This window comes from Canis aureus, chromosome 4, assembly GCF_053574225.1.
Source record: "Canis aureus isolate CA01 chromosome 4, VMU_Caureus_v.1.0, whole genome shotgun sequence".
Taxonomy (NCBI): domain Eukaryota; kingdom Metazoa; phylum Chordata; class Mammalia; order Carnivora; family Canidae; genus Canis; species Canis aureus.
This window is the reverse complement of record NC_135614.1, coordinates 69,664,670-69,690,243: the sequence shown is the minus strand read 5'-3', so window position 1 is coordinate 69,690,243 and position 25,574 is coordinate 69,664,670. Positions and strand designations below refer to the sequence as shown.

General features: G+C 37.9%; 1 protein-coding gene across 1 annotated transcript in view; it reads right to left on the bottom strand.

The window, feature by feature from the left end:
* Positions 1-251: 251 nt before the first annotated feature.
* OXCT1 (3-oxoacid CoA-transferase 1) overlaps positions 252-25,574 on the bottom strand; it is a 133,734-nt gene continuing 108,411 nt past the window's right edge. Inside the window, exons 15-17 of the mRNA XM_077896096.1 lie at positions 16,397-16,477; positions 9,083-9,184; positions 252-2,213 (exon numbers count right to left, since the gene is read on the bottom strand). Of these exons, the coding sequence (XP_077752222.1) occupies positions 2,172-2,213; positions 9,083-9,184; positions 16,397-16,477 (225 nt within the window). The 3' untranslated portion in view covers positions 252-2,171. The remainder of the gene's footprint in view (positions 2,214-9,082; positions 9,185-16,396; positions 16,478-25,574) is intronic.

Below are 25,574 nucleotides of genomic sequence, written 5' to 3'. Positions count from 1 at the left end.
ACCAAGAACCCAAATCCCACTAGGATGCTCCTTACTTAGAACTCAATGCACCTGTATTTCAGCTTCTTCATGTCCAAATGGACTTTAGCTGGCAGGATGTGTGTATGTATGCATTTGTGAGAGAGACAGAGAGAGAAGGGGAAAGGGGAGTGTTGGTGAAAGATGCACATTTCATTTATTCTTTCATGAGAAATTACGTTCTTTGGTGAGATAAACAAACAAAAAAAGCAACAACTTGATAAGAAGCAGTAAAGTATGTGAACGATTTATTGTTGGTCTTTCCATTAAGCTCTAGTATATTTTCCCAAACAAGAAAAAGGACAATCACAGTGATCTACATCAGTTTGGATTATTTACACTATATCTTAATGTGTCCAATATCTATAGAATTCTTTAATCAAGAATATAAAGTCATCTACTTAGGTTTTACCACTCAAAGTTGGGAACATTCTTAGAATCATATTATCCTAAAGTAATGGATTGGAATTATAAGCAACCAAGTCTGCAAATATAGCAACCATCAATAACACACATTTTTCCAAATTATAATTCTAACAGATATGTATTCTTCTCTGGGCCTCACAAATTCCAAGAGAGTCCTTTTTATCAGTACTGGGAGAATATGCCTTCAATCCTACAGCCAGTCAGTTAAGACTATATTAGAGAGTGTGATACTAAAAAATCCTCTCTCCCCTCTAATATGATACATGACACAATTGTAGTTCTACCTGAAGATTGGGTGAGTTTTAAAGATAACCATCACCCAAAAATATGCATAAAATTCCTATATCTGGTGCCAGAGCAATGATATATTGCACTATGTGCCTACCTCTGTCCAGAGGACAGCCGTCTGACCCATTTTTAGGCTATCTAGACCTTTCCCCCATTTGATACTCCGGAGCTTAGAGTATCCCTTGGGGCAAACGGGTGGTAAGGATGACACTTCTGAGGACAACTTCCTTACACAACCCACTTCACCATGTTTATTCTTTTAACAATAAAAATTCACTGTTCTTCAAATCCTTGACTTGCTCATCAGCATTTCCTCTATTTGTATAAAGCTAAATTAAAAGTAGTTTATTCAAGGAAATAGCCTAAGCAGAAAAAAGAACTGTGTTCTGTAGAAAAAGGCATTCAATATTTAGAAACTTTTTGAAACAGAAATAAGAGAGCTTGAAAAGAAAGAAAAAAATAATTTTTAATTCTGTTGTTATTGTGACTGGATTCATGATAAATTACCCCACAGCCCCTCGTGGCCTCAGAGGTGGTCTGTACAAGTAGCCCACTAGGCCTCAATAACATGGAAAAAGCCTCTTAGGGACCCCTCTGAATACACACAAATATTGTACTATTTTAAAATGATAAAACTGACTAAATCAATTAGGTTTACAACCCTCTTCTCAGGATAAACCTTAGTCTTTAGCAAAGCACAGATGGTTGGTTTATAAAGGCAACTTCTTGGTTGGACATCAGCACCAAAAGACCTTGTACCCCTTGGTCTCTCCTATAAACCAGTTACTTCTTCTATACAGAGGTGTTCCTGTTTGCCTTACTGCACATCTATTTAGTTATACAAATAAGGGAGGATAAGGGATGCTTTAGGGAAATAAGATGCAATCACAAAATCAGAGGCTCTAAAAGAAAAGTCACAGGAGGCCAAAAGAAAAACATTATCATTATGACAGCATGTCTCCTACTCAAAATTCACACATATGTTATCAATCAAGACTAGTACAATGCTGCCTTGGGTATACTCTGGGTGGAGTTATTTTTCTCCTTCATTCTTTTTTTTACATGTTATGATTTAGTTAGGAGGAAAAGAACATCAAAGAAAGTCTTCCTAAGGGCCCATCTGAGTATAATTAAGTGTACCTATCACAAAAGACAAAGATAAATCCAATGTGAGCACCAACTGTAAAGATAAGCCTTCTCAGCACTTATAAAACAAGTAAGATAATCATTTATATATATATTTTTGTCTTTCATTAAATGTCATAGCACACTTGAGAGAACAAAGTCTATATGGCCATATGTAGTATAAAATGCTTAAAGAAAACTAGTCAAAAACTGCTCATGAGATATACAATTATGATTACTGATATCTTTTCAATGAAATCCTATGTGATTAAAATGAAAAACACGCAGTGTGGGACAAATGTCTATGCCGCATTTCAAGTTGTGATCTGCTGCATTGGCATGAGTTTTGGTGAAACCTGGTAAAAGAAAGAGAAAAAAAAATGACCAAATTGTAAAAATAACCACATGGCATAAACAACTCCAAACTTGAATGATTTTGGCAACAAACAGCCTTGCCATGGACATCACCTAGAGTTTCCTCATTATTTTCCACTCTAAACCAACTAGACAGACTTTTCGATTTACATTTTGAGCGTTTCCTCATTAGTTTCCATTCTAAATCAATTTGATAATTTTTCTGTTTACATATTGTGTAGTTAGTAGTTTGTAACCTTTTTGCACATTATAGTTCCTAAATTAAGGATCGTTAAGACTGGCAACAAATAGGGGGTGGAGAAGGAGCAGATGGAGACAATAAAGGGTTCAGATAACCAAGCTCTCCACTGAGCTCTGAGACTGATTCCTCTGAGACTACTTAAAACAAGACACTGAGGAAAGCACAAGTCTTAAAATGATAAAAATAAGTCATCAATTCACAATTTTGTTAAGAAACAATATAGTCATTGGATAAACTGGATATATATGAATGAAGAGAAGTATGATGTGGCAAATTTTATCAGAAATTTCATATTCAGAATGGAAATGATATAAAGGCAGTAAAAAGATTCCAAGTTGTTTTTAAAAAGGAGGTAATAGCATTACAAATATTAAAGATTGACCATAATTATCAATATACAGAATAGTACATGCATTCCTACAAGCCTTGAAGCAGAGAAAAATGAGGGCAGGTCTAGATCAATGGTAGAGGTGGTGGAAGAAGAAAGAAACTTAGCCAAACTGTAAGTGGTTTAGCTTAATTTTGACTGTATCTTTTGACTTAGTATCTTTCAAGGTGTAATGCCAGGTAGAGATGTCTCTGTTCAATCTGGCAAATATCCAGTGAATCCTAGTAAGGAACAGTGCCCATGTAAAGCACAATAAGAGATATTAGAATTCAAATGATTTTTTTGAGCACCTCAAGAATGAAGTGATGGAAGTGAGCATAGCTGGCACTCTGCCTTCCAGAATAAACAGTTAACATTTTGTTTAATTAATGAACAAAGGAATGAATCAAGGATTAAATAAGCTTCAGAAAACCAGAAGAACGGTTTTAATAGAGGTTAAGATAGTATTAAAAATAGAAGGAGTAGGCAATTATTTGGCTGTGATGAGGTTAAATATTTTTAGTTCACTTATAAATTGTTTCTGTATTAACTCTTCACAATGTCAAGAGTTAATGCCCCCTTTTCCATTTTTCTACTCAAAGAATGACATGATCAGAATAATGGCTTCATATATAGCTTAAAATAAATGACAGCTCATTCAGACTTGCCAGTTCCAAGAGCAGATATATAATAATAGACAAAATAATAGACATACAATAAATAGACAAAAATCACAGCCCACATGTGCACAGATCTTCAACTCTACTGAAAAGAATAAAAGGCATATGGCTTTGAGTATTTAGAAAGTGTGTCTCACAAACAACCCATTTTCTTTTTTTAAACAACAGAGCATCTGTAGAAATAATTTAATGAAATAAAACTATATTTCTGGGAAAAAGATAATTTCCAATAGATGCTTTGTACCATTTCCTTTAAAAGGAAACTGGACATCTTAATTTTATAAACTAAACATCTGATAATTTTCCTTGGCATATTGACCTTGTTTTGGGTTCTTACTATCATTTGTATCCTCAATGTGGACTCTGACCTCTATGAAAAAAGAAAAAGATGAAGCTTTATGTAGATTGATTTGGCCTATTTTTGTAATGAAAAACATCTACCTAACAACCATTTTTCATCCTGTTCTCTCACAGTCTCATCAACATCTTAAGCTCATCTTAAGCTCAAGCAAGATTATCCCACTAAGGTGATCTACAGGGCGGCATAAGACTATATGATTTAAGCATAGAAAGTAAGCCAACAATTTATCTTTCCAGTCCATTGAAATCCCAATGGTATACTCTTTAATTCTGGTATAATGTCAGTTCATAACAGGTACTGAGTATAAATTTATTCAACTTAGCAAAGAATATCTACAGCTGACTTCTTTCATATTTCACTGCAAACATAAATAAACAGTATTCTTTTTTTTTTTAACCATGATTTCTCTCTTTATTCAGAGGCCACATTGTACATCTGGGTATAGCAAGAGCTCTTCAAAAACTCTTCCAAAAAGTACTTTTTATCATTACAATCAAATAGAACATTTTTCTAAAAGCTTGCCTTTTTGTGTCTCTCTGTCTGTCTTGGTCTCCCCATACCTCCAACTCAGGCCCTTCTTATTCTCCCTGTCAGGTCAGCTTCTTTTTTTTTTTTTTTAATTTATTTTTTATTGGTGTTCAATTTGCCAACAAACAGAATAACCCCCAGTGCCCGTCACCCAATCACTCCCAATCCCTGCCCTCCTCCCCTTCTACCACCCCTAGTTCGTTTCCCAGAGTTAGCAGTCTTTACGTTCTGTCTCCCTTTCTGATATTTCCCACACATTTCTTCTCCCTTCCCTTATATTCCCTTTCACTATTATTTATATTCCCCACATGAATGAGACATATAATGTTTGTCCTCCGACTGACTTACTTCACTCAGCATAATACCCTCCAGTTCCATCCACGTTGAAGAAAATGGTGGGTATTTGTCATTTCTAATAGCTGAGTAATATTCCATTGTATATATAAACCACATCTTCTTTATCCATTCATCTTTCGATGGACACCGAGGCTCCTTCCACAGTTTGGCTATTCTGGCCATTGCTGCTATAAACATCGGGGTGCAGGTGTCCCCGCGTTTCATTGCATCTGTATCTTTGGGGTAAATCCCCAACAGTGCAATTGCTGGGTCGTAGGGCAGGTCTATTTTTAACTCTTTGAGGAACCTCCACACAGTTTTCCAGAGTGGCTGCACCAGTTCACATTCCCACCAACAGTGTAAGAGGGTTCCCTTTTCTCCGCATCCTCTCCAACATTTGTGGTTTCCTGCCTTGTTAATTTTCCCCATTCTCACTGGTGTGAGGTGGTATCTCATTGTGGTTTTGATTTGTATTTCCCTGATGGCAAGTGATGCAGAGCATTTTCTCATGTGCATGTTGGCCATGTCTATGTCTTCCTCTGTGAGATTTCTCTTCATGTCTTTTGCCCATTTCATGATTGGATTGTTTGTTTCTTTGGTGTTGAGTTTAATAAGTTCTTTATAGATCTTGGAAACTAGCCCTTTATCTGATATGTCATTTGCAAATATCTTCTCCCATTCTGTAGGTTGTCTTTGAGTTTTGTTGACTGTATCCTTTGCTGTGCAAAAGCTTCTTATCTTGATGAAGTCCCAATAGTTCATTTTTGCTTTTGTTTCTTTTGCCTTCGTGGATGTATCTTGCAAGAAGTTACTGTGGCCGAGTTCAAAAAGGGGTGTTGCCCGTGTTCTCCTCTAGGATTCTGATGGATTCTTGTCTCACATTTAGATCTTTCATCCATTTTGAGTTTATCTTTGTGTATGGTGAAAGAGAGTGGTCTAGTTTCATTCTTCTGCATGTGGATGTCCAATTTTCCCAGCACCATTTATTGAAGAGACTGTCTTTCTTCCAATGGATAGTCTTTCCTCCTTTATCGAATATTAGTTGACCATAAAGTTCAGGGTCCACTTCTGGGTTCTCTATTCTGTTCCATTGATCTATGTGTCTGTTTTTGTGCCAGTACCACACTGTCTTGATGACCACAGCTTTGTAGTACAACCTGAAATCTGGCATTGTGATGCCCCCAGATATGGTTTTCTTTTTTAAAATTCCCCTGGCTATTCGGGGTCTTTTCTGATTCTACACAAATCTTAAAATAATTTGTTCTAACTCTCTGAAGAAAGTCCATGGTATTTTGATAGGGATTGCATTAAACGTGTAAATTGCCCTGGGTAACATTGACATTTTCACAATATTAATTCTGCCAATCCATGAGCATGGAATATTTTTCCATCTCTTTGTGTCTTCCTCAATTTCTTTCAGAAGTGTTCTATAGTTTTGAGGGTATAGATCCTTTACATCTTTGGTTAGGTTTATTCCTAGGTATCTTATGCTTTTGGGTGCAATTGTAAATGGGATTGACTCCTTAATTTCTCTTTCTTCATTCTCATTGTTAGTGTATAGAAATGCCACTGATTTCTGGGCATTGATTTTGTATCCTGCCACGCTACCGAATTGCTGTATGAGTTCTAGCAATCTTGGGGTGGAGGCTTTTGGGTTTTCTATGTAGAGTATCATGTCATCGGCGAAGAGGGAGAGTTTGACTTCTTCTTTGCCAATTTGAATGCCTTTAATGTCTTTTTGTTGTCTGATTGCTGAGGCTAGGACTTCCAGTACATATTGAATAGCAGTGGTGAATAAACAGTATTCTTATTTAATTTTTTGCCACTGGTGTTTTAGGTGTATTCCTAATTACACCAAGGCCCTTGGGAATAGGAACTATACCAATTTGTTCTATTTTATTCATATTTCATAACTCAATATGGGACACAACTGGATGTTTAATAAATAATCAGGGATTACTAATGACCTCTGGAAGTTTACTTTACCATATGATGTTCAAATATGGACTCAAATTTAAAAACATTTTTTTAATTAAAAAAAACAGAAGGAAATATTATTTTTCAAAAAAGTCCACAGACATATATGGTAAAGAAAAAAACTATTTTATGTAACATAAGCATGTATTAAAGAAGAAAGAAATGAATAACCATTTGAATTAACTACACAGTGGAAAGAGAGACTTTGGAGACAATTCAATTTAAGTGGTGGGATATCATTTTCCCCTTTTCTTTCTACTTTGGCACATCAAGTAACTGGCAGTAACACAGTGAATGATATACAGAAATTTGACATTTTCATTAACTGGTCACAGCTTTAGTATTAGAAGATGTTAGCTAAACATTTTCAAAATTACTTTGACCTAGGTTTTTACCTGCCCCCCCTTTTTTATGCAAAAACCTGGTTGTCTAACTATTCCCTTCTAGAATGTTTATTACCAGATACACAGCAAAGACTGAGTGAGTCTTTTCTCAAGAAGAAATTCTGACTAACTTATATAAAGTCACATAGAGACTAAAATACTGCCCATACAGTAATAATCATATGGAATAGCCTCTAAAGTATGACATGAAGTATCTTCTGAATTATCAAGTAAGGAAATGTTATCTTCAAGGTAATTTTATGATTAAATGTATTTTATCGATAACCCAGCTATTCCACAGAACATGTTATTAATTAGAACATTCCAGTCCCTAGCATTACAGAAAAACAATCTGCTCTATGTGATTTCATCTGTCAGGGTCTAAAGAGATGCCATTGATCATCAGATCCTCAAAAGCGAGTTCTTTTGTTGAGATGGTTCAGCTGCTACCACACCTTTTCATTTTCAGGACAATGCTAACATACAAATTAACATTTTATCTCAACAGCCTAATTTGGAGGAAACACGATTACATGTCAATGTCCAAAGAAAAGGAGGGGTGATATGGTACTAAAACAGAAACCAGAAGTATTTTTTGGTGCACCCGGACATGAAAACTACCACTTAAAAGAAAATAAAAAAAAAGCAAACACTGTAAAACTCTACCTTTTTCATCTTGACTTACTTATATATGAATGGGGAAAAAAAAAAGATAGTAAGGGTCTTTTCTTTGCATACTCTCTTTTGTAGCAAAGAATTGAACATGACGTAGATTTCAAAATGGTTACCTTATGAAGAAGAGGTTAACTTATCCGCAGAGGGAAAACATACAAAGAAGAGCTGATATGTAAGAAGAATTGTTTGTTTTTATCACTGGAGTAAGGAATTCTAAATAGTTCAAGTATAAACAAATCTCTTTTTTCCCCCCAGGGGTTACTGAAAAGCTAATTAAAGATGTGCTTTTTGTGCTAGGTATTGCTGACAGACTTCTTTTTTCCAAAGGGAAATTCAAAAAAGGTTAATAGACAAAGACCCTCATACAGGACCAGAAACAGTTATATGTGGATAATGAATTATGCAGCAAAATTGTTTTTACAGACATTTGTTATGCACTAATAGGTACCAGCCAAGCATGTAGTACCTAAGGAAGAAGTCTATGAAATATATGCATGATTTATCGAGTAAGTTTTGTTAAATTGCTTTCTCTAGTTTGGGTAGCTGCAAATTTCTTCCCATTACAAATATATTTCACTTTAAGTAGTAGATCCCTTCTTAAAAAGGTATGTGAGAAGCAAATTCTTTTCCTGCAGGTTTTCAGAGACTTTTCACCTTTACTTTTGATTAACTTCAAATGGACTGAGCCATCCTCTCAATTCCCATTAGGTAGGAGACCAGTGATTCATTAACAAGCACTTAAAGAGTGATTATAATAGTATTCTCTTCATTTTAAAAAGAGATTTGGGATTTCTTAAATATATACTCCCCTAAAGTATTATGTGCTTTATAAGTCTTAATTTTTATGCCCTAGGTTTTTCTTTAAATACAGGATATACCTATTTTGTGACTATAAGTCAATGTCAGAGCTCAACACTCTAATATGTTCAATGGATGGAATAATCAGGCATCAAAGTTAATCAAAGAGAAAGCCATAAGTCATAGCTAAGTTTAAAATAAGGCAGTACCATTTCTCCACGTGTGTGGCTCAAATTTTCGAGTTAATTTAGCCTAGCCTAGCCTAGTTCCTGTTTCCAGCAGCCCCTGGTGGTTCTGACTCCTGAGCCAAACACTGGCCGTGAGTCAGAGCCCGCTCCTGCTCCCACCTGCTCTCATCTGAAGGCACCCTCCCTTTCACTCCTGTTCTCTGTAAAGGTCAACTCCAAAAATGATCACAAATTAATGGTTCATGTCCTGTAAACACCCATTAATCAAGCCCATGATATAGGACAAGTGGCTGGATTTGTTCACAGAAACACTTACTGCGAAATCACACCCGGTGCTCTTTTTTATGTCATCCACAGTCAGGCCTTCCCAGAGTTCAATCAGAGTCAGGCCTTTCTTGTTGTCCACATCAAACACAGCCTGTTGGAATCAAGAAAATGATGACAATTTCTATTACAGTAATTATTTTATAATACAAAACAGAAATAACCTCTCAAGTTCTTAAAGAAGAGACAAGATCCAGGACAAAAGACTCTGAAAATCAGCAATGAGAAAATGTCAACTCTAACAATTATATTTTGGTGCGAATAAATGCCAACTCCCTAATCGGCAATTAGCTGCAGAGCACTGTTGATGCCAGAAAATAAATGAGTGTTGACTATTGATGGCACTTGCCACTTCTGTTAACCAATTTTTGTTGTTGTGGTTTAACTACTTTCCTTTAGTCAGGTCTAACACTTCTGGTCAAAATTTCAATTACATGAATAACGATGATTTGAAGAAAGAAAGGAATGAAGAAAAGTAGGGAGGGAGGAGAAATTTGGAAGGCAAATGCACAAGGATGGTGGGGAGAGCTGGGTAAAGAGTTACAGGAAATAAAAGGCAGGCAGGCACTCGGAAGTGCCTGTGAGCAATTATAAATGGAGAGTTATCCTGATCCTGAAAGATCAGCTAAATATTACAACTTTCCCTTTAAGTCCTGTGAAGACATACAGGTCCAAGAGGATATCATGAGAATCTCTCTCTGGTATGCACACCAAATGAAGATGCTTATGTTTAAGACAAACATGAGAAGGCGAACCTCCCACTGCAAACTTTCCTTTACAACATTCTGGTTGGTACCACCACATGATGGTAGTGCCAACTAGTATACTGTGACCTCAGGAGGCTGACTCAATTTATCATAACTGATTCAGGACACCTGCTGTTACACTATGCAATATGACAACCTGAGTGGAAGGGACTGACAAAGTCATTTAAGATAACCTCCCACTCAGGAATCCTTTAAAACATTCTTCTGAGATGGTCACTGGGGGCTTTCTGTTAGGAAGCTTTCTGTGTCAGCAGGCCCATTTGCCTCAGGACAGATTAGATGATCAATGCATGGGAAGCTCTGACCATGAGAGCCCCAAACTGCTTCCCCCCGAATTCCACTTGCTGGATCTATAAGTTGTTTTCCAGAGCAACAGACACTATTCCCTCTCTTGGCTTTCACAGTCGGTTTCCTCTTACCCAGATTTAATTATGTTTCCCATATCCCTCTTCTCCTCCAATTTACCTTATATTCACAACTATTATTCACAGGCTGATCTTTATTTTCAGCTAGCTTGGAAGTCAAACCCTAAATTGCCATTTTAAACAGACTCCCAGTTAGGAGGCTTAATTTGAAGATTCAGCCCCATGTAGAGTAAAAGGACTCTGGCTTTCAAGCTAGACTGGAATTCCAGCTCTGCCACACACTAGCTAATTGGTCTTTGGTGAACCAGTCTTTGCATGTATACATGGATATCAAAAAACCCTATCTCCCAAGATCCTTATGCAGGACAAATATAATAAACATCCTCTGAGTACCTAGCAACATGCCTGAGACATAGCAGGGGCACCATAACTGCACGCTCTTTCTCCTTAATAGCTTAACTTATCGCCACTTGTGTGTGAACTCAAATCAAAGACCTGAAATGTTTATTCTTCTCCAGTCAACTAATTTTTTTTCCCCACAAGCAAAACATTTTTTTAAAATAATAAATTTATTTTTTATTGGTGTTCAATTTGCCAACATACAGAATAACACCCAGTGCTCATCCCGTCAAGTGCCCCCCTCAGTGCCCGTCACCCATTCACCCCCACCCCCGTCCTCCTCCCCTTCCACCACCCCTAGTTCATTTCCCAGAGTTAGGAGTCTTCATGTTCTGTCTCCCTTTCTGATATTTCCTACCCATTTCTTCTCCCTTCCCTTCTATTCCCTTTCACTATTATATTCCCCAAATGAATGAGACCATATAATGTTTGTCCTTCTCCGATTGACTTATTTCACTCAGCACAGTACCCTCCAGTTCCATCCACGTTGAAGAAAATGGTGGGTATTTGTCATTTCTAATGGCTGAGTAATATTCCATCGTATACATAAGCCACATCTTCTTTATCCATTCGTCTTTTGATGGACACCGAGGCTCCTTCCACAGTTTGGCTATTGCCCACAAGCAAAATAGTAAGAGGACCAGTGATACCTGCATTCTCTATTTCATGCATCCATAGATGACCTGATTGATTTTACTGGAAAAGAGGATTTAAATTTTGGAGGAAATATTCTGGCAAATTATCTTCCTGTTTGCACATTTTTATATTCCTAAAAAAACCCTCTTTTTCCAGCAGAAATATGTGTTCTGAGAGGGGAAAAAATGGTCATTTTGGAACGTCTGAATGCTGCATTAGATTATTTAATTTTAAAATGACAACTTTAAAAAAATTTTAAATGGACACTTTTGCTTTACAGAAAATGTGTCTGGAACATTATTCGTACTGATTTTCCTTTTCCTGCATTATGAACAACTATAAGTTTATCAAAATGGAGCAAATAAAAAAAAGAGCCTCCAGACTGTGTTATTAAGAATAGGCAGGGAAGGATTTGAGAAGATAACTGTGATATCATGAATATAAGGCTTCAGTGATCAGGGAGAGAAAAATCTATGGCTTTTAAAAAACTTTTAACACCTTTACCAAACCCTAATTAGTTCTCAAGGTCATATACTGAAAAGCCAAGCATCTATTATTAAAATGAAGGAAATTTACTTTTGAAATATTTAGGAAGATTTCCATTTAGCGGTGTAAAGTAGAAACAAAACCTTGATAAAAATGGAGGCTACATTACAGATAAAGCAGTTAATCATAGCCCAGCTTCTGGAGAAGAAAGCATCTTTCACAACCTCATTCTAGCAGCCCCAAACTAGGAAATCAGGGTCAAAACATCTCCAAGGCCTCTTTCAAGTGGCAAACCAATGGTATCTTCCTCAAAGTTGAAAATGGAATTCTAGTACCACATCTGCCACGGCAGGGCTTAAAGCATTCACTGCCCTTAATGGTACTGCATCTTCATTCACTCATTCAACAAAGATTTCTTGAGTACCTACTGTGTCTAGAGCACAGGGGTAAATATGCACTATTCCCTTACCTGAAGTTCCACGGCTGCCTTTCACTTTGTCCATTTTTTGCTATCCAATGTCATCTATAGTAAAGGTTCCAATTATCCCCATATGCTAATACTTCCACAAGTTTAGTTCAATACTGACTTCCCTTCTGAGCTCCAGACCCACAGCTCTAATTGTTTATCAGAAATCTCTGACTGGAAGGACACCTGGATGGTCCACTGGGTTAAGCATCTGCCTTCTGCTAGGTCATGATCAGGGTCCTGGGATCTAGGCCTGTGTCAGGCTCCCTGCTCAGTGGGGAGTCTGCTTCTCCTTCTTCCCCCCTGCCCCCACCCATGCTCACTCTCTAACAAATAGATAAAATCTTAAAAAAAAAATATCTCTGACTGGATATTCAGGATGTTAACATGTTCAAGAATATCAAAGTGAGTATATCCAAACAGAACCCATTCTTTTCCTATCTCCCACTGCTCTTCCTCGTCTCTTCCTACAGTCTCGGCTTCATTAGGAAATATTAGGAAGCATCCTCTGCTTTGGCACCCATGTCCAATTCACCATCTAGCTAGGTTGAGTTCATCTTGGTCTCTCAAATCTGTCCTTCTGTCCTGTGGCTTACAACCTTGACATTTCTGGCCTAGATCACTGCAGGAGTCTTCTAACTGGACTCTGTCTCATCTCTTCTCTCTCTATTTTGCATGCATAAAAGCTACAGAGTTCGGGGATCCCTGGGTGGCTCAGTGGTTTAGCACCTGCCTTTGGCCCAGGGCACGATCCTGGAGTCCCAGGATTGAGTCCCATGTCAGGCTCCCGGCATGGAGCCTGCTTCTCTCTCCTCCCGTCTGTGTCTCTCTCTCTCTCTCTCTCTCTCTCATAAATAAATAAATAAATAAATAAATAAATAAATCTATCTTTTCTTTTTTTTAAAAAAAGAAACTACAGGGTTCTTTCTAAAATGCACATCTAATTGATCTAAAAACACCGAAGGGCTCCCAACTGCCTTCCAGATAAAACCCAAATTTCTTAACAAGGCATTCACATTCATTCATTCACTCATTCATTTATTTTTAAGAGAGAGAGAGTGTGTGTGTGTGAGTAGGGATAGCAGAATGGGCAGAGAGAGAGGGAGAGAGAGTATCAAGCAGGCTCCACGCTCAGTGAGGAGCCCTACATGGGGCTTGATCTCATGATCCTGAGATCATGACCTGAGCTGAAATCAAGAGTTGGAGGCTCAACTGATAGAGCCATCCAGGCACTCCCACATTTCTTCATAAATTTAGCCTTTCACTGTCTTTTCAATGGTAGCCTTTGGAGCCTGGTCTTGCCCTCACTCTACTCTGTTCCACTGGCAGGTCCTTGGGTAGGCTATTTATTTTGTAAACCACCATGATACTGCCTATTTTCTTTCCTTTGCACCTAGAAGGGCCTCTTTGGTCTTATTCTCACTTGTAAACTCCTACTTACCGTTCAAGACTCATCACTCATCTAATCAATTTTCTCATTAGGAGAAGTGGAGTACATTTATTCAACAAGCATTCACTGTGTACAGGCAAACACCATGCAAAATACTGGATAAACAGTAATGAGTGAGACAGGCAGAGCTCAGAGATTATTTTAATACAGTGGTCAGTGCTGAGTTAGGTCATGTTCTAGGATTCAGAGAAGCACCCACAAAGCTTTTGAAGAGATAGGGAAGACTCGAGAAAGAAAAATATAACTGAGACATAAAAAAATGAGCAAAAATGAGCCAGATATAAAGGGTGGGAAGAGCAACTCCAGGAAGAGAAACAGGATGTGCAGTCTCAGGAGAACACGGGGGTGGGGGGTGGGGTGGGGAGGTGAGGAAGACAACATAATTCGCACCATTTTAATACAGCTGAAGTGAGAAAGAGAGAAACAGAGATAGGAGAAGGAGAGTCTGTAAAATGCCTTGCAAAACACTTGAAAAGTTTATATTTGGGGCACCTGGGTGGCACGGTTGGGTAAGCATCTAACTCTTGGTGTTGGCTCAGGTTGTGATTGCAGGGTCATGTGATGGAGCCCTGTGTCAGGCTCTGTACTGAGGGTAGAGTTTGCTTAAGTGTCTCCCTCCTTCTCCCTCCACACCTCCCTATTCATGCTCTGTCTCTAAAAATAAATAAATGATTATTTTTAAAAAAGGGAAGAAAGGGGATCCCTGGGTGGCGCAGCGGTTGAGCGCCTGCCTTTGGCCCAGGGCGCGATCCTGGAGACCCGGGATCAAATCCCATGTCGGGCTCCCGGTGCATGGAGCCTGCTTCTCCCTCTGCCTGTGTCTCTGCCTCTCTCTCTCTCTCTCTCTCTCTCTGTGACTATCATAAATAAATAAAAATAAAAATAAAACATTTAAAAAAAAAAAAAAAAAAAAAAAGGGAAGAAAGAAAATTTTGTATTTGATACCATTAGCAGCTTTCCCGACACTCCCCAGCCTGTTGGGCAGCCTCCTTGCACATTCCTAACTCACCATCTGACACATATCACTATCCTGGCCCTTATCACGTATACGGCTCAAACTACGGGTCCTGCTGGAGGCATGGTGGTGTCTAGCCTCCCTGAATGTGCTCCCTCGTGGCAGAGACTGTCTTTCTCTTTCCTGTAGCACACTGTTAAGAATACTCTAGTTCAGACAAAATGCTTACAAAATGCTTCTTAAATGAATAAATGTATAAAACAATAATGTGGATGGGAAGAAAGGATATTCGAGTTTTTAAATATGGCAGTAAAGTTAAATATGTTACATCACAAGGAAATGTAGGGGCCAAAATGAATGGTACATCACTGTAAGGATGAAGCCACAGATAGAGACAAAAACTCCACTAGACTCAAAGGCTGGACAGGGTTTGGGGAGGCAGAGTCATGTGGAAGGTCCTGCAGATCAGAGCACTGACCTGGTAAGGACAAGGCCAGAGCACAGACGGAATGCAGAGAGGGGAGGGGGCTTACTGAGAAGAAGAGCAAGTGGGGAATGTTGCTGGAATTATCCTTAGAAGGTTTACCACTTTTCAAAGATAACAGAGTCGAGGACTACATTGTCTTCACTTTCAAAGTAATGGATTCTTTCCCGTAAGTCCTATCACCTAGTTTTGGAAGGGTTCAAGAAGTGGTGAGATTTGGTGAATAAATGGTGAAATAAAATATTCTGCCCTTTTATCCAACTTCTGTTTTCCATAAGTAGATCTTTATGGAATTCCACTTAAACAGTCCTAGGGCAAGGCACCCTTTAGAACAGAATGCTGTTTAAAATGTGGCTCTGTAAAGGTTTTTTTTTGTGTTGTGTGTAAAGTATTTTGAACTTCCCCCCTCACAGGGCTGCTTTAGGGTGCTTCTTACCACACCTCAGTGAGGGGCAGCAAACCAGACTCATGCCAGGATGCTATCCCTGTGGCTCCAGCAAAAAGAACAGTATCCAAACAAACCAACCCTGATACAGATAATTTTGTTTTTTGGTTTTATCAAGAGATCGAATCCAAAAGACACCTTCCAGGCTCCCATCTGAGAATTACATCATTCTAACATCCTAGGTTCAAATCTGGGTCAGAAAAATGACTACAGACAACTGTCAGTGAGGCTGCTCTCAGATCTGAGCAGCTCTGAGTTGTACCATTAGCCAACATTTTCCAGCTAAGAAAAAAAATCTAGAGAAGCACTAAAATGGCTGGTGTGTTCTGAAGTCCACTTACAAAAGAGAACTAAAAGCATGCAAGAACCATAGAATAAATTTCTTGGCTCACTGTGGGACTTTTACTGCAATTTGAACCCACATGATTAAAACGGAATTTCAACTGACTCTCCCAAAATGAAATCCAACAATTTGCACTTGTGATTTGAGAAAGCAACAAAGAAAGGTAGGAATGATTAGTATATTCTTGATTTTATACGTATCATCCATTTTAGACATCTAATAGTCCAAGTAAAAGGATGAATAAAACTTTTGATTATATACACTGTCAAAGTTACCAAGGACAGCAGTTCAAGCCTGTATATGCATATTTCCAGACACTTGCACGTTAAGGATTCTACATTTAGAAACATTAAATTGATGAATTTTCCTATTCAGGCTACCCATGGATTAAATTAATCCTATGACTATCAACACAACACAGTTTTAGAGGGTAGCAAAAAATTTCTAAGAATGCCTTATAAATAAAAAAGTGGTGGTAGGCATTAGAGGGAATAAAAACAGGCACCGTACCTTTTCAGTAATGATGCGGTTGACACACTGCTTTCCGGTCAGTGGCAACGTACATTTCTCCATAATTTTATGTACATTTCCCTGTTTTAAAGGAGAAACATTGAAAAAAAAGAGTAGTAGTTAGGGAGCAATTCTTGTTTAGAAGTAGAATAACAATAGGACAAACAGGAACTATCAGAGAAATCATCTCCTAGGTACAGGCTATTTCAAAATGTTTGCACAGTCATGCTTTTGCTCTTTCTGGCGACAGCTTCTGTTCCTAAAAGAATATAGGAAGAATACCAAATGAATAGCCAAAGTCATAAACGACTTAGTTGGGAAACATGTTGCTACAAATTGGACTTCTCAAGTCCCAGTCCTCCTATTCTAAAATTTCACTTCTAGTGTCCTGCTTATTTTTCTCTTTCAGGGAAGGAAGGGTCTCTTTGACATACATGAGCTACTATTCACCAAAGATAGGAAACACACAAGAAACACAAATGTATAATACCCTTTATAAAGTTAGTTTTGTTAGAAAAGTAAAACATATATGAAAACAGCAGTGCCTAGCCTCCCCTTTATAGTTAAACCTGTTCTCAACAGGAACCATTTTACTTTTTTTTTTTTTAGCATTTTCTTTTAAATCTCTACATATTTTCCTGTTACCTCTTCATTTTTAAATATCATGTTTACCATGCTATTTATTTCTTGTTTAATCTATTTTAGATATTATCTACTAACTTCTTATTGTGGCATATGAAGACTTAACTCTCTTATAAAACCCTATTCTCCCCATTCTCTGCAGTTCTTCAGTAGAGCTAGGTCACAATTTGTAGTTAACTTCCTGGTTAGAATGGACATCACTCTCCCTAAATGACCATGTAATACAGTTCACTGCAGGGCCAGGCAGCGTAGTATACCATGATTATATTCACATTCTCATACAGTTATTTGCTTTTCCTGGAGTTTGTCTGAGACTCAGTTTGTTCACATTAGTAAAATGTATGAGCTGGCTGAAATCTGTATTTTTTCAGTTTCTTTTAGCTACTGTACCCTTTCTTCAAACATAAAATAAAAAAGTATTAAGAGTAAAAAGCATGGTATTTACACAAAGAAAGCAAAAACACTAGCTTGAAAAGATATGTGCACTTCTATGTTTATTGCAGCATTATTTATAATTATTTATAAGATAGGGCAGAAACTAAGTGTCCATCAATAGATGAATGGATAAAGATGTGGTTACATGGTAACATACACACACATACAGAGGAATATTATGCAGCCATAAAAGGAATGGGATTCATGTTATTTGAGACAACATGGATGGACCTAGAGGTTACTATGCTAAGTGAAATAAGTCAGACTGAGAAATACAAATACCATACGACTTCAGTCATAAGTGGAATCTAAAAACAAACAAACATGAATAAACAAAAAGCAGAGTCAGACCTATAAATACAAAGAGCAAACTGATGGTTACCAGATAGGGGAGTACGGGGTTGGCAAAGTCAGTGAAGAAGAGTGGGAGGTACTGGCTTCCAGTTACAGAATGAATAAGTCATAGGAATTAAAGACACAGCATAAGGAATACAAGGAGTACAGTCAATGATACTACAATAGATACATGTATCAGGACAGATGTACATTATGCTATGCTCACCAGAGCATACAAACTTGGTGAATCACTATACTATACATCTGACACTCCTGTAACATTGTGTGTCAACTATACTAAAAAAAAAAAAAAAAAAAAGAACGGGAAGCAGTCCCCCCCCCCCCCATTATCCCCCTTCCCCACATCCCAGATATAGAGGTGGCCTCTGGGTACATGTATGGAACACAGCTGTAAACATTAGCTCTGATGATCTGATTATGATAATGATTAAACTCTTTTCTAAGTATCAGGCAACAGGAGCCTAAATTAGTATTTCCCTTGAGGCTGAAGGCTACCCCATCATATTATAGATCTTCTATTAAAAAATGGCAAAATGCTTCTATTGTTTCTTTTTGGATCTAAAAACACCACACATGATGTCATCATCATCTTTAGCTATCTGGCTGTTTTACTACTAAAATATGCACCTGCTACCTGGTTTATCTTTCTCTCAAGATTTCTGTCAGACCAAGTATACAGTTATAAGCAAGGACTTTCAGATAACTGTGTTTAATTTAAAAGATTTTGCTCCTTGTGATAAACTGTCAATTCACCAATGCACCAGGAATTAAAAGGTTTTAGTGTACTTACCCCAGTGCATGGCATAAAAAGTATTCTGTATTTTTTGAATAAATGAATGGGGAGGAAAATGGAAGGTCTGTTGGGAATCCCAGATGGATTTCAAAACGACAAACTATTACTCTATTAATCAAAATGAGTGCAAAATACATATAGAATAGACATTACACCTTTAATAACAAGTTATAGGCTTCTGAATCTTACTGTATAAGAATATTTATAACTGTAGAAATAAAACCTCATTTTCATTTCATTTTTAATGCTCTATTTTCCCTTCCAGTTTCAAAGAAAGTTTGCACGTGTCAGAGAAGCTTAATTAAAGAGCTGAAATTAATGATGAATATTCAAGCTTGTACAGTTGTCAGGTCTCCTTACATTTAATATAACTCAAATAAGGCATGTCACAATGAATTCCGGGCCTGCCTGGGAACAAAGTGAACAATCTGTGGGCCTCTGAAGAACATTTTTTTTGCAGGGTGCTCTTACTTTGTTCTCATTATTTGAGCAAGATCTGCATCTTGTGTGAAAGTAACTACTTGGATTTTAATGAACAACCAACTCCATTTTAGGAGGAATTAGGAATTTTAACTGACAGAACTGGCTGCATGCTGCCAGTAGAGACCTTTTATAGACTATCCACTATATAAACAGTATAGCCTATGGTTAAGAGTGTGGCCAGAGCCAAGGAACCTGAAGGTAAAGTCTGGCTCTGTTCCCTGCTGGCTGTGCAAAGTTCCTATGCCTGCACTGCCCCATCAGCCTTACCTTGTGGGGTTACTGCAAAATGAGATACAAGTGTCCAGCACTTAATCAGTGCTCAGCAAGTGTTTGCTACTATTGTTTATACAAAACATATTTAACATGTCTACTAGGGAATTCCTTAGGAGCTCTTAAACTCCTATTTGAAGTTAGACATGTAATTATGCAGAAAATGGCCTAAGCACAATTCCTGAGACCCAGAGAGCTAATGAAACCATATATGGCTGGCCTAGGACGCTGGCAACAAGGGCATTCTTGCAGTGAGAACAATGTAGCTGGAGGACTCCATTCGCATTTAGCTCTAAGACACAACCCAGATCAAGGAAAAAGAAAAAACGAGAGGCAAAAAAATAGAAAAATGTCACAATTTCAATATTCAAAACAGATTAGCTATGAAGCCAAAATAGGACTAACCTCTACTTTAGCGCTCTATTCTAACCATGCTGGGCTGAGCCTTACAATGTGGCATGGAAGCTGCATAGATCAATGATTCACAAAGAAGCTGAGCTTTTAACCTTTCAAAATAAATCCTAAAAAAGAGATACAGTGTAGTCCAAAGACTATTTTTCTCTTTCATCTGTCTTTGAATGGTCTGTTGGGTCCCTTCAATTCTTTGTGTTGTGGTTTCCTCTATGATGGCCTTGTCTTCTTCCCTGATCACTGGAGGAATTACACAAAATGACTGAAAGGGCAGTAAAGTAGGAGAGGTGGAATCTACACACAAATATTTAGCGTCAGTGGGGTCTGGTGCATCCTTCTCATTCTGCTTCTTTCTGTCTTCTCCTGTGAAGAAATGCCAGAAAAAGCAGAGGAGCGAATACAAAGTGCAGCATTAAAAATGTTTTGACTAGCCCCGAAGGCTCCTGATTTCATCATGCCCTTTTTATTTTATTGCTAACTTCATTATAACCTTGATGAAAAACTAAATCTCTTTCTTCCATCTGCTTCTCTCGTTTTTCTCTTCTTCCCCCCTTGATTCCTTACAGACTTCATGCAAGACCTGGGAAGTCACTGTTTTCTTTTTAAATGACTTAGGGTCTCAGTACTTTCTATTATTTGCCTCATGGTGATTTCTCTTTAATTCTTTAGATATCTGTGTGAAATCCTGCACCTAAATTCTTCAGTAACAAACAACTCCAGTTAAATGATAATAAATCACTTTTGTTATCATGAAGGTAAGCTTCACGTTATCATAATTAACTTAATCCCAAACAAAAGCTCGCTTTTTCACAACAGGATGATTTTTGCATTTGATATCAGCATTTTTATTCACCTGAGGCAACAGAGCGTGCATGTAGTAAGATTTTGTTTTACATAAAACACCATCTTATGCCTATCTTTTCTGTTACATGCTTTTTAAATGTGGCTACAACATATTCTTCGTTCAAGAAACTTCTTTGGGAAAGCTCTAATGATCAAGTGCAGAGAAGGCAAATTCTAAAAGTTGGTTCTTTAAGGAACCAAATCTTAAAGCCTTTTTTTGTTCATGCTACCGGAAACAAACACCACCACATACTCCATCACCCCACATTCAAATGGTAACACTCACCCTATTCTTCAGGACTTACTGCTTGAATATTGTAATTCTGATTGAAGGAACTCCAACAGAGTTAGCGTTGTAAAATACCATGTGACTGAGTATCTAAGGACCACTGGAGGCTGCTTTCTAGTCTCAAGATACTTGAATATTCCCAACGTATTCGAGCTCACTAGGAGAAGCACAGCCAGCAGAAGTGTGTGACAGGGCTTATAAGACTTTGGGGAGATAAATAAAGGTATGATCAAAGGGAGAAGCAAAGACATCTCAGGACTGCAATATGAAGCATACAAATTTGTAAGTCAAGAGAGAAGCAGAGTGAATTACGGTTATTCTATCTTTTCTGGTTACTCCTTCCTAAAGCTTCAGGGCTGGCATTAACTCACTCAAAACAGGGGCTGCATAGGCTGAACTTTTACAAGAGTATATGCAATACTTTGGTGGCACAACGAAACCTATGACAGATCTCTCTTTGGGCTTTTGCCAAAACATAATAAAAGAAGCCTGAATGTCACTGTCCCTTGCGTTTCCTTCTCCCCACTGATCTCAATGCTTAAACCAAGTGAAAAGCAGCTTCTATATTACAGACACATACCAACACACATCTCACAGACATAATCTATTAGGGAATGTCATATTACAAAACATAGTACTGTCAGATCACTATGACAATTGGTGTGGTAAGCAGAAAAGAAAAATGGGATTGGCTAACTAAAGGAAATCGGGGTGTGCAGGGTAAAAGGACAAGATGATATGACTCACATGGAGTTTATGCTCCTGGGGTATTTTTGGCCTTTGCACAGCACTTATTTGGTAGGGATTCCAACAAAGCACAAAGGACTTAAGTAGAAAGAGTCAGTGAGCTCTGAAGTAGAGAACAGGTGCTACTACAAATAGTTTTTATATGTGGATGTAATAACAGTTTGTGGTTACAGGCACATTCTCCAGGGGAAGGCTAACCAAATGAGACGGTACAAACAGCAAGGCATTACCCTGAAAACAGTCTTCAGGGCTTTGAGATCTTAGACTAGAAGGCTGTTTTTCTTAAATATAACACAAAAATCTTTATCATGGCCTTTTATTTTCTCTCTAAAGGTTGCATCCTATGATCTCTAGCCTAAGGATGGTACAACCCAGGCGTGAACAGGAATGATTTTCTTTCCATTCATGAATTGTTGTGGTACACAGGAAAGCTTCTCTGTGAGTTAGTTTTCCTTTCAAGAACTGGATACTCAAAGCCTCAGAATTTAGATTTATTAGCTTAATTAAATTTCTATATGACATTTTAAAGAGATTTATTGGTTGTTGGACTGTGTTCTGCTTTTTTTCTTTTCCATTATACAATTTTTTTTGGCAGGCATTTCCATCATTAATGGAAAAATAAAAAGGTAAAACCATGTAAGGATTTCTATTTTTTATTTTTATTTATTTATTTTAAGTTTTTATTTATTTATTCATGAGAGACACACAGAGAGAGGCAGAGACATAGCAGAGGGAGAAGCAGGCTCCTCACAGGATCCTGATGTGGGACTCAATCCCTGAACTGGGATCACGCACTGAGCCAAAGGCAGACGCTAAACTGCTGAGCCACTCAGGCATCCCAGATTTCTATTTTTTAAAGGTAAATATTTTTTTTTCTAACAGATCCTAGTCACAAAATAGTCTTATTAACAAATTATAAAATATTTACAAGTTTTTATGAATGAAAAAAATTAAACCAGCTGAAATCATATTAATTATAAATTATTCCAACAAAGAAATACTTTATTTACCTTGGAATATACTTCTCAATGCTGCTGAAAATTATTTTCAGGGAAAGAATGTTTCCCAGGGAAGAATTTTCTTAAAAAATCTTTCACATTTGTTGGCTTTTGGTAACACATTTGGTCCAAAATAAATAGGACTAATAAACTTCAACTACTTTTTATTATTTCTCTCCATAAAAAGTAAAGACAACATAAAACTGCATTCAAGATTTCTGTATGACACCTTTGCTATCAGATATAGATTAGACTTGATCAAAACTTATTCATAAAGATTTATTCCCAACATCCTAACAATATAATTATGATTCTTTTTATCCTTTCAGGATCCAGGCCTCCTACTGTAATAAAAATAAAATCTAAACCTGTTTTAGAAATAGAGCTTTCATTTATGTTCTCTACCTAAAATAGGTACCCAAGCTTTGCTTGTTTCCAATAAATGACAACTATGACTGAGTTTCTCTGTTTTTGTGCTCTGAAAGTTATACCCTTAGGAAACATTTCCAGTGCACAATACTGAGAACAAAACACTTTCTTTTATATTGTTGGTGGTGATGGTACCTGCCAGACAAAAAAGCTTATTAAAAAAAATGGGAACCCAAAGGCAGGATACATGGATTCTTGGCTTGATTTTGCTCCTAATTTTGTACTTAACTTTTATGGGAATATTTAACCTCTATGACATTGAGTTTGTTTTCTTTTGCAAGGGAAACGACGAGACCTACCTCACAAGAGTATTGTAATGATAAGATGTGGAGGCAGTAGCAATGAAACTGCTTCAAAAAAGTTAAAAGTGCTCTACTTGTTCAAAGTATCATTTTTATTTGAAGAATTCATGAATTCAGCAAGTATTTACTGAGTCCTAATGTGCATCAGACATGATTCTCTTCAGCTCTTACAATGGATAGCACCCCTGCCCTCACAGAACTTACATTCTGGTGAAGAAGGTGATGAAGGTCCATCACAAGAGAAGGGTACTTCTGTTTTCTAGAATAGTTGGGGAAAAGCTTCTGTGATATCTTGAGCAGAGACCTGAGTGAACTGAGGGAGCAAGTGAAGTAGGTATCTGAGGAATAGCATTCTGGGCCTAGAGTAACAGGTATTTTTGCAGGTTATCTGTCTCACCAAAGCAGGAGGGCCTTAGGGGAAATTCAAAAAGGGAAAGTGAACATTCTGAGACCTGAAACTTCCAGAAAAGGGCAGATGAGGGTGAACACTGGTGCAGAGGTAGCTCTGGTGAGGACATAGCATCGTCCTCAGCAGCATGGGGTATGATGAACACAGACTGGACCCAACTGAGTGAGACTCCTAGCTCTATCACGTACCTGGACAAGTTTCTCAACCTGCCCACATCCCAGTCTTACTGAAGAGGGTCACTGAGAAGCTGACGAGATTCAGTATGTACAATGCCAAGCACAGGGACTTGTAGCTAATGAAGACTCAAACCGCTCCTTCATTTTCTTGCCATTTTTAGAGGGTGGAAGAAGGAGGACATGAAGGAGGAGATGAAAAGAAGCCTTAGAAAAAAGGTAGCTAGACACCAAAAAACTCTGCCTAAAAAGAAGAAAATAGTAAAAATAACTTGCTTCTGTAAAAAATTTTAATAAGGGATTTCTTTCTTTCTTTTTTTTTTTTTTTTTAGGAAATTGGTAGCTTCATTCTTTTTTTTTAATTTTTTTTTCTTTATTTATTCATGATAGACATGAGAGAGAGAGAGAGAGAGAGAGAGAGAGAGAGAGAGGCAGAGACACAGGAGGAGGTAAAAGCAGGCTCCATGCCGGGAGCCCGACATGGAACTCGATCCCGGGACTCCAGGATCACGCCCTGGGCCAAAGGCAGGTGCTAAACCGCTGAGCCACCCAGGGATCCCTAATAAGGGATTTCTAATCAAAAGTTTGAAGAATCATTTCTTTTCCTCTTTTTAGAAATTCTGGCTGAGATGAAAGAAAAGACTTTGGAAAAAAAATTGAGAGAAAGAGAAAGAATTTGCTAAATACAGGCCTCAATGTTTAGAAAACGAATGAACAAAAATAATCTAAAATGAGTCGCACTTCAATGCCTATGCATCAACATTAAAGTAACAACAAAAAGGAAGTCAGAATGAGTTTTCTCCAAATTAGACATTATGTTCCAGAAAAGATTTGGATTTGATTTGCATGCTTGGCATCCTTTTGCCTCTGAAACGAAGTATTCTGGATGCTTTTGCAAGGCATCTTTCGGAAGTCACCTGTGTTGGTTTCATTTCTATTGTTTCATATTTATGCTCTACTGCTCACTTTCCACTGTTTACAAAACAATTTAGGATATTTTCATATTTATTACAATTTTCACAACAAAACCATTTCATGGCACACATCACTCTAACAGAACTCCCTCATGGGAAGCAAGACAGATGCAAATCTTCCAGCTCCATGCTCTCCCATGATACTGCATCTCCAAATAAAAATAGGGCAAGAGGCACCTGGGTGGCTTAGTTGGTTAAGCATTTGATTCTTGATTTCAACACAGGTCATGATCTCAGGGTCCTGAGATTGAGCCTGGTGCCGGGCTCCATGCTAGGCGTGGAGCCTGCTTGAGATTTTCTCTCTCTCTCTTCCCCTCCCCTCTCATGCTCTCTGTCTCTCTCTCTCTCAAAAATAAATAAATTAATTAATTAATTAAAAAATTAAGAAAAAACCGGACAAATGAACTAACACTTCCATTCAAATTTGCAGGTCTCAAGGTGAGAACAGGTAGATTTTGTGTTAAAACTAAGAATTAGGGCAGCCCGGGTGGCTCAGCGGTTTAGTGCCTGCCTTCAGCACAGAGCCTGATCCTGGAGACCCAGGATTGAGTCCCACGTCAGGCTCCCTGCATGGAGCCTGCTCCTCCCTCTGCCTGTGTCTCTGCCTCTCTCTCTCTGTCTCT